General features: G+C 39.0%; 1 protein-coding gene across 2 annotated transcripts in view; it reads right to left on the bottom strand.

Annotated features, from left to right (window-relative positions):
* The window catches only part of kcnip4a (potassium voltage-gated channel interacting protein 4a), a 349299-nt gene that overhangs the window by 139835 nt on the left and 196608 nt on the right, over positions 1-12856 (bottom strand). Inside the window, exon 1 of one of the 2 annotated variants that reach the window (XM_060831476.1) lies at positions 2096-2207. The exons of the other annotated variant lie outside the window; for it this stretch is intronic. Within the exon in view, the coding sequence (XP_060687459.1) occupies positions 2096-2207 (112 nt within the window). Of the gene's footprint in view, positions 1-2095; positions 2208-12856 lie in introns of those variants that run through there. 2 annotated transcript variants of the gene reach the window in all.

The following is a 12856-nucleotide window of genomic DNA, read 5'->3' as shown; positions in this document are numbered from 1 at the left end:
ATTAGAGGGATGCAGAGATGGGGTTGGAGAATGGAATTAGCTGGGTAGCTCTTTTGGGAGCTGGTACAGGCATGATGGATCAAATGGCCTCCTTTCAAATTGTAAAATTCTACAATTCTATGATTATACTTGACTTTGAAACATGATTGAACTATGTGGGAAACCAACGAGTAACATATTTCTGTTTGCCAAAGATTACATTTGTTGTAAAGTGTTTGCAACTTATCCACATTTTGCAACTTCCTATGGATACTGGACATACAGCAGTGTTACCTTCTTGCAAGGATATGCCAGGACTTCAGCTTGTATGAGTATGCTCCAATAGTTCAAATAGTTCAGCTTTCCAAATTGCCATAGAGCTTCTGAACTAACTATAAACAAAAATATGAAATCAAAGTACTGTGTAAAACTGGGGACAGAATGTACAACTTTAGCATCATAGAATGGCTACAATGCCACCAATTACTATAGGCCATTCCACTCATGAAGTCTATAATGGCAGTCAGCATATAACATCATGATTGTACTTTTTCTCTACAACCCTAAACTTTTCCTTTCTGAAGACTTCAAGAGATTTTACCACACTCCTCCAGAATGCTGTCAAGACCCTAACCACTCACAGTCATGTGTCTATCAAGATCTGCTTTAAATATTGCCAACATGCCTGCTTCCACCACCTCCACTGGCAGTGCATTCTAGGTGCCCACACGCTCTGTGTGAAACATTTTTCTCGCTCACCTCTCCTAAACTTTCCGCTTCTCATGCTGAACCTTTGCCCTCTTGTCGCTGACCTTTTCACCCTGGATAAAAGCTTCTGACTGGCTATCTTGTCTGTGTTTCTCATCATTTTGCAGACTTTTGTCAACATAATTTGGAGGATACTTAGAATACTTTGGATAACAATCAATTGTTTAACTGCTGCCAAATTACTATCAAATCTGCAACATTCCACCAACTAACACTATTCTTCAACTCCTGCCTTCATTAGGATATTAAAAATGTTTTGGTGTTGACGTTGGTCAACAATGAACATTTTTTTCTATTCAAGTAATGTAAATAGGATACACAAGAAATTGTGCTTTCTAATGATATAAATAAAATAAAATTCCTTTAAATTCATTGAATTTCACTTCACACCAAAAAAATTCAAATCACAATCTTAGCCTGTCCTGAAGCAAAGATTTCACAGTCTACCACATTCAGAAACTCAACAAGGGATCAATAGTCAATGATAACTTTAGTGAAGTCCAGTACGCATACTAATTTAAAATATCAACTGGTATTGAAAACTAAAGGCATACGTCAAACCATTTCGTGATAAAATGAACAATTGATAACAAAATGATTGTTTAATCCAAATGGTTTTCCTGAATGGCTATAAACTATTTAAAACATTGTTTAACTTGAGAATTATTAATATAATGGGTAATAGTTCATATCAATTCTTTATATTTTACTTTTCTATGCGATGTAAAGGTTATGGTTTTGACAGTTTCTGAAATCAAGTATATTCGAAGTAAAGAATAAAAGACAAATGAATGAAAAATAACATCCAGACAGACATCACATTTTAAATCTGATTACAGGATGTAGAAAGGTTGAAGTATCTGGAAATATCTGTTATAACCTACGCAGTTATGTTTTGTAACATAAATTGCTATGAGGTGTACACAGAAACAATAGCAGATTTAAAAAGCTGAAAGCAAAGATTAGGATCAAGACATTTATGTGCACTCCCAACAATTTCTCCTGTAGAGTTAATCCCATGAGCGATAGTAAGGAAAGTACGATATTGTCACCACTGACTGTGTCTCAGAGAATATCAATGCAAAGGTCAAAGCAGTCCCCAAGAAAGGAAGCAAATCTAACTCCTTTAGTTCTAAAACTATCGTTACAGAAAACAGTTGTTGCTGATTCCATGACACTCATTATGTGTTTTTTGGAGACTTTAAGCATAGCCAGTTGTCAAAACATTAAAGCTGACAGTCAGTATAAATACTGAGAGTTGGATAAACATAATGCCAAACATTTGGAATTCAACATTACATGCTGCATTTTATACTGCTAGATAGAAATGCAGTAGTAATTTCCTTACCTTCAGAAAAATCAATCAGACCCAGGAAATGAAGCAACTTGAGAGATGCACAGATTATCACAACGATGCCAACAGTTTGTAAACCCTCTGACTCCCATTCCACACTCAACATTTTCCAACTAAACAAATCATGCTACTGTTGGCATTACAAGGGCTGAGTAATCCAGTCTGCAAGTGAAAGTAGTTAAAACCTGCACTGAGCAACTATGTAGTGGAGACTACCTTTCCATTCCTATATTCAAACTAATTGACCGCAACGATTGCTCTAAAATGTCATCTGAACCTTGCATATTTTGCTTTCATCAGCAGCTGATTTTATTAGCATTGAGCTCTTCAAGAGTGCTCTGTGACCAGTAACCCATTACACAACATCATAACATAACAGAAATGTTACTTCCCTGCTACAGAAGACATCTGTTAACTGAAACTAGCAAGAGACTTATTATATAAGAAATATAATTTTTCTACTTTGATGAAAAAAACAAAAAAATCATAAAGCTTACACTATGGGAGACATACAGCAACTTGCCTTGAGAGATAAATTCCCTTAAACAAAGGATAGCATCTTTTTAACTTCCAAATTACATCAGCTTTGATAAGTTTTCATTGTTACAGTCCAAAAGGCAGATTTTGTTTAATTCATTAGCAAGACAATTTCAAGAAGCTGCTGCTTGTGGAGCTCTTTACCATATACAGCTGCTTGATCATTTACAACCAACTGCTGAAACTGTATATTGCTTTGCTTTACTAAAATAAAACCCTTAAATGGATAGTACCATTAAACAGCACTTTTTAAAAAAATGATGTGCCGAGGTCCACCAAGTCATTATATTCTGCGTAAAACAACAAGAAAAAAACAGCATGTGCTGTCAGGAGACTGTGAAACAAACTTCATATCTTCAAATGAGATTATTAGTAACACCTCTGTGTTCAACGTGCTAGATTCTTAAAGGGTAGCTTTCTTATAATTGTGCACAACCAGCCTGGATTTCTGAGGTTTAGAATCCATTCTTCAGCAGAGTGGGATTAAATATTAAAAAGAGGCACTTAATCAATATGAACTAATCAAGTTCCCATGATTAGGACAATTGAAAGATACTAAATAAATTATAATCATTGTAAAATGAACTCATGTTTAGACAATGTTGCATTTACTGTTAGACTGTGAAAAAAGTTATTGAGGAAAAGAAATCTCTGCTCCTGCTGTGCTTTTCTCATTAGCCTGTATTCAATATATGAAGCATTAAAAAGGGACATAAAATCCAACATCCTCAGTCTAATGATATACTGGCATTTCATAAGTTCAGTATTATCTAGCAGTTATCTTGAGCTAAGAATTTTAAGAAAAAATGCTAGATATGACTGATTGATATAATAGCAAACAAAAACACATTATTCATTCATCATTTCTAAGTGCACATGCAGTAATTATTTCCTTTAACCTGATGGCAGCCAAGTAGGCAGAACAAATCAAGGTAACATTCATGTCTTTAACTCATTAGTAGCATTACTTGGGGAACAGAAAGAGCAAAAGAAAACCATTGACCTTCTTCATTCCAGTTCTGGTATATCTTTGGTGACTTTAACTTATACCAAGGACCTTATCCTTCGGCCCGGATGGCATCTGGCTCCGGCCTAATTCATGCTTCTATCCATTGGCCTTCAAGTTTGTCCTGTTGGCTTCTGATATAAATGTGAAGGATTAAAATGGGATCCATTGGTTAAAAAACAAATGCTGGATATCATAGTGGGTCAGACAGCCTCCTTAGAGAGAGAGAGAGAGAGCAAGGTAATGATTCGAGTCAAGATGACTCTTCGTCTAGAAGAGATTTCATATAGACATCTCATCCTTCGAGCCATCTGGACTTGAAATGTTAGCTTGGTCTCTCTCCGCAGATGCTGTCTGATCCATTGTGATCTCCAGCATTTGCTGTTTTCAGCAAAGATTCCAGCATCTGCAGTAATTTGCTCCTCCATTGGTTAAAAGTGGCTTTTCCCCTGAAATTTGTGTGTATCTTCAAATCTGTGTCCTCAACGTACTGGTCCCTCTCTAAGTTCAAATTAGATATCAAAGGAGTTGAGTTTGCCATCACGCAGGCCGGTGATGTGATTGTGCAGACAAGTTAGAGTTCTTTAAAAATGGCAGATGGGATCTAATTCTTTGATTCATAGCCCCTTTCTTAATTCCAGCAAGTTTGCTCTCTTTCTGAAGCTGGAAGCTGAGCAGTTTTCTCCCACAATAGGTTTTCAATGTCTATTTTTCTTCTCATGAGCACGTCAAAGACTTGTCAAACTTTCTAATGGCTCCCTTGATCTGAATGTACCTAGTGGATTTGAGAAAAAAGTGGGTGTTGAGGATGCATTTGAGAACTGTCATTAACCAAGCATAGAGGGGGCAGACCTGACTGACAATTGGTAATTGGAGGTGGGCTTTCTAACCTAATGTTTTTGCCACTTGCTTGCCCTCTTTCATGCCTTGGAAGACATCCCACTGCCCCACCAACAATGGAACAATTGAGGGCAGGACCCTTCTCCATAGAGAGGGGTTTATACAGTCATAAAGTCCCAATACCTATGTCTTCATTTAAATTTTGCCACTGCCATCAATAAGAGGCCAGAACCATTTTGTTTTATGCTGGTCAGCTGCAAGTGCAATATTACAGTGTATTCCACACTAACAGTGGGTTGGTGGTGGGAATTCTGGCAGATCTTTTCAATGGAGTTGAGCTGGGAATCATGTATTAAACAAAAATAATTGGTGGGCTCAAAGATTTTTGTGGGCTAAAAGGGGGATTCATGCATAAAGATTTGGCTTACTATTTCTGTAGTCTTTTAATTGCCTTGATGACACCTGGATAGGTTGTTCAGGCCTAATAGCAATACGTGGTGCTATAACTTGCAAAGGACTACTACTTGCACATAAAATATGTGCTTCCACATGATGTAAGAAGAAAATTTGGTGATCCATTCCTAACACAGGTATAGAGAATTTTACAGCACAAACATTTACAATCTGCTATAGAGTCATACAGTCATAGAGTCCTCTAGCCCCAAGACAGGCACATCAGCCCAAACTGGTCCATGCTGACCAAAATATCCATCCACACTAACTCCATTTCCCTGCACTTTGCCCATATCTTTCTAAACGTTTCCTATCCATGTATTCAAAGGGTCATACAGTCATAGAGATGTACAGCATGGAAACAGATTTTTTGGTCCAAAGTGTCCATGGAGACCAGATATCCCAACCCAACCTAATCCCACCTGCCAGCACCTGGCCCATATCCCTCCAAGACCTTCCTATTCATATACCTATCCATATGTCTTTCAAATGTTGCAATTGTACTAGACTCCACCACTTCCCCTGGCAGCTCATTCTATACACGTACCACCCTCTGCATGCAAAAATGCCACCCCCACCCGCTCCTTTCCTGACTCTCTTTCTGTCCATCCTGTAGCATTTGTATCCTGGAACATTAAGATGCTAATCCTGTCCAACCCTGAGCCACGTTTCTGTAATTGCTATGTAATTGTTAGTCGCATGTTCCTAACCACGCCTTGAGTTCATCTGTCTTCCCTATTAGGCCTCTTGCATTGAAATAAATGCAGTTTAATTTATCAGTTCTTCCTTGTTCTCTGTTTTGTCCCCACCTGCCCTGACTGTTTGACTCGCTTCTGTTCTCAACTGTGCCAGTCTCAGATTGATCTTGAAGCACCAGGAATAATCCAGATATTATTACACTCGAGAGCCTCCTTTTTAAATTCTCTCTCTCCTCCACTGACCTCAACATGCGCTGCCTTCGTCTGTTCCTCTCCCCTTTAAAAGTGCTGTTGTTTTGATTTTTTTCTCTAAAGTTCCAAAACAATTGCACTAGTACATAAAACAGTAATTGTTGTTCCTGGAATTCAAGAAAATCACCTCCAACACTTAAAATACCTCAAAGAAGGAGCAGCCTGTTACAGCCAGAAATTTTTCAATCCTCCATCTTGGATTACCCAGAATGTGTTTTAAACGCTATTAATGTACCAGCCTCAACCATTTCCACTGGCAGCTAATTCCATTTGTATACCACCCTCTGTGTATGAACGTTGCCCTTCAGGTTCCCATTTATTATTTCCCCTCTAACCTTAAACTGATGGTCTTTAGTCCTCGAATCCCCAACCTTGGGAAAAAGACCGAGTACATTTAAGGGCGGCACGGTGGCACAGTGGTTAGCACTGCTGCCTCACAGCGCCTGTAGACCCGGGTTCAATTCCCGACTCAGGCGACTGACTGTGTGGAGTTTGCACGTTCTCCCCGTGTCTGCGTGGGTTTCCTCCGGGTGCTCCGGTTTCCTCCCACAGTCCAAAGATGTGCGGGTCAGGTGAATTGGCCAAGCTAAATTGCCCGTAGTGTTAGGTAAGGGGTAAATGTAGGGGTATGGGTGGGTTGCGCTTCGGCGGGTCGGTGTGGACTTGTTGGGCCGAAGGGCCTGTTTCCACACTGTAAGTCTAATCTAATAACATTCACTCTATCCAGACCTCTCATGATCTTATACACTTCTATAAGATTCCCCCCTCGGTTTCCTTTGCTCGAAAGAGAAAAGTCCTAGCTTGTCCAACCTCTCCCTATAACTCAGTCCCTTGAGTCCTGGCAACATCCTTGTAAATGTCTTCTGCACTCTTTCCAGTTTAATAACATCCTTCCTATAGCAAGGTGACCAAAATTGAATACAATACTCCAAATGCGGTCACACCAATGTCCTGTACAACTGCAACATAGCTTCCCAACTTCTATACTCAACACCCTGACTGATGAAGGCCAGTGTGCCAAAAGCCTTCTTCAATGCCCTGTCTACCTGGGACTCACCTTCAGAGAACCGTGCACCTGAACTCCAACTCTTTAAGGGCCTACCATTCACCATGAAACTCCTACCTTGATTTGACTTTCCAGGATGCAACATCTCACACTTCTCAAAATGAGGTGGAGATTTGTAGACTTGTACCTTTTGGGCAGCCATGTGAAAATTAACTCTAATGATTCTTTTTTTTCTCTACTGATTCTTTTTCAGTTGAAGTGGAATACATAACTCTCCTGTAGTGCTCTGCAAAATTATCTCAAATCTTTTATAAGCTTGATCCATGGCTGTACTGACTGTTCTGTAGGTTTACAATTACCTGTGGACTTAAGAAAAAGCAATATACCAATTTACACTGAGCTTTTAAAATTACATTTCCAAAGCTATCTCTTGCTTTCTCAAAAAATAAAGAATTGCAATGAAACAATTCTCATTTTAAAAGGTACTGGATATTAAATTATCATTGTATCACATGCATTGGATTTAATCCCATCCTTGCAGTTTCCTGACAGTATCTCTTGAAATTCGTGACCATTTTCAAGCTTTTCACTGAAAATCTTTGTGAACTCATCTATTTGATTCTGCAGTTATCGCTTTGAAACAGCTGGTTAATTAAGAAGTACATTCTGCTTGGAACAAAATTATAAGCTTGAGGAGTTCTTGATCTCAGCTAAAGGCAACAAATTATAGAACTTGAAAGCTATCATTACCTTGACTTGTATTAAAATTTGTAATTTCCTTCTATTGTGGCTATCCTTTCAGGGGCACAGCTCCTTTATTTCGCTTTGGAGAGAAACCATTTCCTTGTACCGGACTACAGATGCAGAATAAACACTAAATAAATATTTAATGTCATCATTAACAAGTTTCCCACATGACTTTTGCATCAAAGCAGCAGGAAGGAACTGTCCTCTCACCATTTAGTAAAGATAACAAAACAAGACTATGTCCTGCTGGGTTAGAGGCACAATAAGTGGGATATAAATTCAAGGTAAAAATGCTGTTAAGGGTGGTGGCATAGCATCACTGGCACTCGCTTGTAAGTGCCTTAAAATTATCATCAGTTTGAAGCCCCTGTGTCCTAAAATATCTATAAACTAATGTTCATAGCACTACAGATGCCCTATCAGTTTTATTTTTGGTTAATTGTTCACCATACAATTGCATATCTGTTATAAAATGTATGCGCAGTGCATTTGTGGAGCACTCCAGTGACCAAAATCTGTCATAGGTTTATCAGTTGGAAGAACTTGTATAACTAACAGATATAGCTTCATTTTGGAGTGAATACAACAAATTTGAAACAATATTACTAATCACATTCAACCAATATGAATGAAACATAGCAATTTATAATCTCCGAGAGTACAGCACTGGAGAAGCTAGGGTACTTCTTACAAAGAAAGATAAGAAGTCACTGGAGAGTGTTTAAAATCATGAAAGGTTTAGACAGAGTTAACAAAGAACTGCTTATTCCAAAGGCTGAGGATTGATAACCGCAGAGCATGGATTTAAAGAATCTAAGACAACATGAGGAAAAGTTTTTCTATGTAAGGAATGGTTAGGATTTGGAACATACTACCTGATAAGGTGATGGATGATAATAAAAGCTTAAGAAGAACTTTGTTTAACTTTATTTTAGCTGTGCAATGCATTTCATTTTGCTGTTCCAAAATCTTCTTGGCAAAGGTTAATGGGGCAAACCTTTGCAATTTACTTGGATACTCAAACACAAATCATGTTAATCAAAGATCAGGCAACAGTTTCTAAGCCTGATTCACTTAATGTCTCTCCCTATAACCATGGACTTCTAATCTGAATTATGTTTTAAAGATTAAGACTAAAGAGAGGCACTGACCAATGAAAAATTATGCATGTTCAGCATTTCAGTTGAGTTTGAGCAAGTAAGCAGGAGATTTCAGTTCTGTGCTTGGAATGATTTTTTTTCTGTATTCATTTAAATTAACTGCTAATACTGCTACAGCTAATGTAAAGGTAAAACCTAGCTGCCCTTTGTAACTAGCTATTCTTCTAGATCAGCTTTAATATAGTCAGCTGCAGTGTATGTTTCTCTTCTCCAACTCAGTCTCCTTGAACCTCTCTGTGTTGGACAGTTTAAAGGGAGATTGTCCAGTTGTTTGGTTCTTCTCTGTCTTCCAGAAGGTGGGACAAATCACTGATAAGTGCTATCCCAGGTACTCCACAATAAATATTTCATCAAGAAGACTGATGTAATTTGGGCTTGTGGTCAGGTGACACTTGAATTCCAGGGTTGCTACAGAAATATTAACATTTTATCATGAACACGGATAAAAATGTGTAATGTGGAACCTTAGTTTAAATCTGGCTAGTTCAACCTAATCAATTTACAAGGTACGAAGCTGGAACAGACAGTATTCATGCAGTCAGGCCTCGGCCAATCAACTTTCTATCAAAACCAGGAGGCCTGGAACTTCCCAACCAGGTACCAATGCCCATAATGTTTCAGAATAAACTGTTGTTTCCAACTCCAGTAAAGTTGTTTTGTTAGAAGAATGTTACACAGACTTGGTGGTACCCAGCTCAGGTGGAGACCAGAGGCAATATGTGATAAGGACAGCACTTGGCAGCTGAAGGTTCAATAACATGTAATCTCTAAATGTGAAAGGTAGCCACCTCATTGGATCTTCCTGCACACACCAAATGCTAGCATTAGGCACAGGCCACAGAATCTATGAGAAATGTACGAAGAGGGAGATAAAAGAGGGAACACCTGGAGCCCTAGCTCTCTGTCTCTCTGTGCAACTTGCACTTTCTTCAACATTATCTCCAGAGCACACCTTTGACCTGGCAGCTGAGTTGCCCAGTAACTCCAGCTTCTTGTACCTTGTGGTACCATCAGATTAACCAGACTCAGAGAGACAACATGGTGAGATGATCTGAAGACCAGAACCAGCTCAAGACAAAAGGGGAAGCACAATCGATGACTGAAGATGCTGAAACATCAGCCCACCCTCAAAGATAGAGAAACAGCCTGTTCTGCCCTTATTGAACAGTTATTACCAGACAAACAGTTCAAATACAGTGATAGGGTATTTTGGGAAGTCTCTGTCTGAAGTAGGTAGTTCATATAGATTTGAGTCTGTTTATCCAGACATTTAAGACAGTTTACTGAAGAATCCTGTGAAGACTTTGATAGAGTTTGATTAATGTACAATAGTAGAGTCTGATAAGTATTGTTTTTTCTTAATAAAATGGTCACTAATGTTGTGTTGCACTTTCCCATGACTCTTGTCCCCTTTGTCTATCTTACCATGTAACATGCCTGATTTAAAAAGGGTTATTGCAACCTAGTTAAGGTTCATCAGTGAGTTAGTTAGTTTGTTTACCCACCTTTCACTTCACAATAGACCGAGTCAAAGCATGTGAAAACTGGACAAAAAGGGATGGAAAATATGGGCAGGACAAAATGAAGGATGTTGCAGCTTGCTCCAAGACGATCTGAAGCTCCTATTATGATTCTAAGCCGTGTATGTGGGAACCTTAAAGACACAAACAAGGTCGTCAACTTTGGCTTGGAGGAAACTCTTCCTCCGAAAGCAGAAGGTTAAGATGAGTGCCATATGTTGACAGAGGTGAGCATTATGTTGAAGGCTGGGTAGGTGCCAAATTGTTTGCAAATTTGTAAGAAATTTAATGGATTGTTACAAATAGTTTTTCAAGCCTCCCATTCTGTCTAGGGAGTTGCAGAATCAATTGTTGATCCTTCAACCCACATGTTTCAGCATCCCAGATGATTCAGTCGCTTACATTTTCCACCACAAAAGCATAATCCTCATTTTGTAACATAATTTGTTGAGGTCTTCCTATCTCCTGCCACATATGGACTCAGGAATTGGGAGAGCTCTTAAAGTTAGGCATTTGTGAGATTCTTATCAACCAGACAAAAGGTCTATAAAATTCGATGGGGAGATTCTGAAAGAAGAGACTATATAAGGATAGGGAGGGCTCTGCAAATGGGCACTTGGAAATCAGAAGAGTCTGTAAAACATGGGTCAATAAAGATGGTAAGTCTTTAATACGCATCATGAATTCAATACGTCTGTAACATGGGCCGGGGGAATCTTACTGTGCTGTGTAAAATGGGGATTTTGAAATAAACATTTAAAAAATTGGGCATCTTAAAATTGAGAGAGTTCTGAAATGCCAATTCTGAAATGGTTACTCTATGAAATCAGTGAATTCTTATAAAATAGAGCTTTCTCTGAAAACGACATGACTGTAGTTTGTGCAGGCTGTAGTGGTGCAGTGTTCTCAGTAAAATGAGGAATGTCCATGATTCCGTTTAGAGAAGAAGATCTGCCATCCTATTCCAGTCTGTGACTTCAGTCTCTCGGTAATGGAGTTGACTTTTAACTGCTCTCTGAAATGGTCTAGCTAGCCAATCAGTTCAGGAGCAATTAAAGGTAGGCAACAAAACTTTGGCCCTGTCAGTGATGTCCAAATCTCATGAAAGAATAAAGAGAAAGGAAAATTCAAATTAGGAGCTTTACAATTTGAGGCATTTATAAGCTGGAGTCTCTGAAATGCGAAGGACAATGAAATAGGTGTTTTCTGGTTTCGCCTCTTCAGTTGCTTATGTGTGGCTTCATAGTTCTTGGAATTTACCTTATGAAAACTACTGACATGACACCACAGACAAACATGTAGAACAATACATTATGATTTAGCCATCAATGTCACATACTTGCATGTCATATAATCAGGTATCATGTCATCAAATATCACAACATCAGGTAACAAAGCTCTGGCAAGGTCTCCAAACGGATCTGTCAACCCTATTGTCAATTAAATGTGTGCAGAAGTTTTCTTTCTGCTCTGTGGTAGTTTGAGTTGGAAGTTTTCTATAGGCCTCTGAATAGTTCCAGAGATGTAGAGGAAAGGATAGCAAAGATGATTCTGGATAGGGGTGAGAGAGACAGGGTAGTTGTCATGGGGGACTTCAACTTTCCAAATATTGACAGGGAACACTATAGTATGAATACTATAGATGGGTCAGTTTTTGTCCAGTGTGTGCAGGAGGGCTTCCTGACACATTATGTAGACAGGCCTACAAGGGGTGAAGCCACATTAGATTTGGTACTGGGTAATTAGCCCAGCGAGGTGTTAGACGTGGAAGTAGGTGAGCACTTTGATGATAGTGATCACAATTTTGTTATGTTTACTTTAGTGATAGAAAGGGATAGGTGTATACCACTGGGCAAGAGTTACAGCTGGGGGAAAGGCAATTACAATGCAAATAGACAAGATTTAGGAAGCATGGGATGGGGAAGGAAACTGCAGGGGATGGGCAAATTAGAAATATGGAGCTTATTCAAGGAAAAGCTCCTGTATGTCCTAGCTAAGTATGTACCTGTCAGGCAGGGAGGAAGATGTAAAGCGCAGGAGCTGTGGTTTACGAAAGAAGCGGAATCTCTGGTCAAGAGGAAGAAGGAGGTTTATGTTAGGATGAGATGTGAAGGCTCAGTTAGGGCGCTTGAGGGTTACAAGGTAGCCAGGAAAGACCTAAAGAGAGGGCTCAGAAGAGCCAGGAGGAGACATGAGAAATTGTTGGTGGATAGGATCAAGGTAAACCCTAAGGCTTTCTACAGGTATTTAAGGAATAAAAGAATGATGAGAATAAGATTAGGGCCAATCAAGGATAGTAGTGGGAAGTTGTGTGTGGAGTCAGAGGAGATAGGGGAAGCGCTAAATGAATATTTTTCAACAGTATTCCCTCTAGAAAATGACAATCTTGTCAAGGAGAATACTGAGATACAGGCTATGAGGCTAGGTGGGATTGAGGTTGTTAGGAAGCATTATTAAGGGTAGGTTGTGTTCAGAAACTTTATTGTTAGGTAGTGCTCACGTAAGGTAGTACTAGCAAGTCTGGAAACTGTTAGCT

Source organism: Hemiscyllium ocellatum, chromosome 1 (assembly GCF_020745735.1).
Source record: "Hemiscyllium ocellatum isolate sHemOce1 chromosome 1, sHemOce1.pat.X.cur, whole genome shotgun sequence".
Lineage (NCBI taxonomy): Eukaryota > Metazoa > Chordata > Chondrichthyes > Orectolobiformes > Hemiscylliidae > Hemiscyllium > Hemiscyllium ocellatum.
Note: the sequence above shows the minus strand (reverse complement) of the source record. Positions and strands in the feature narration are given on the sequence as shown.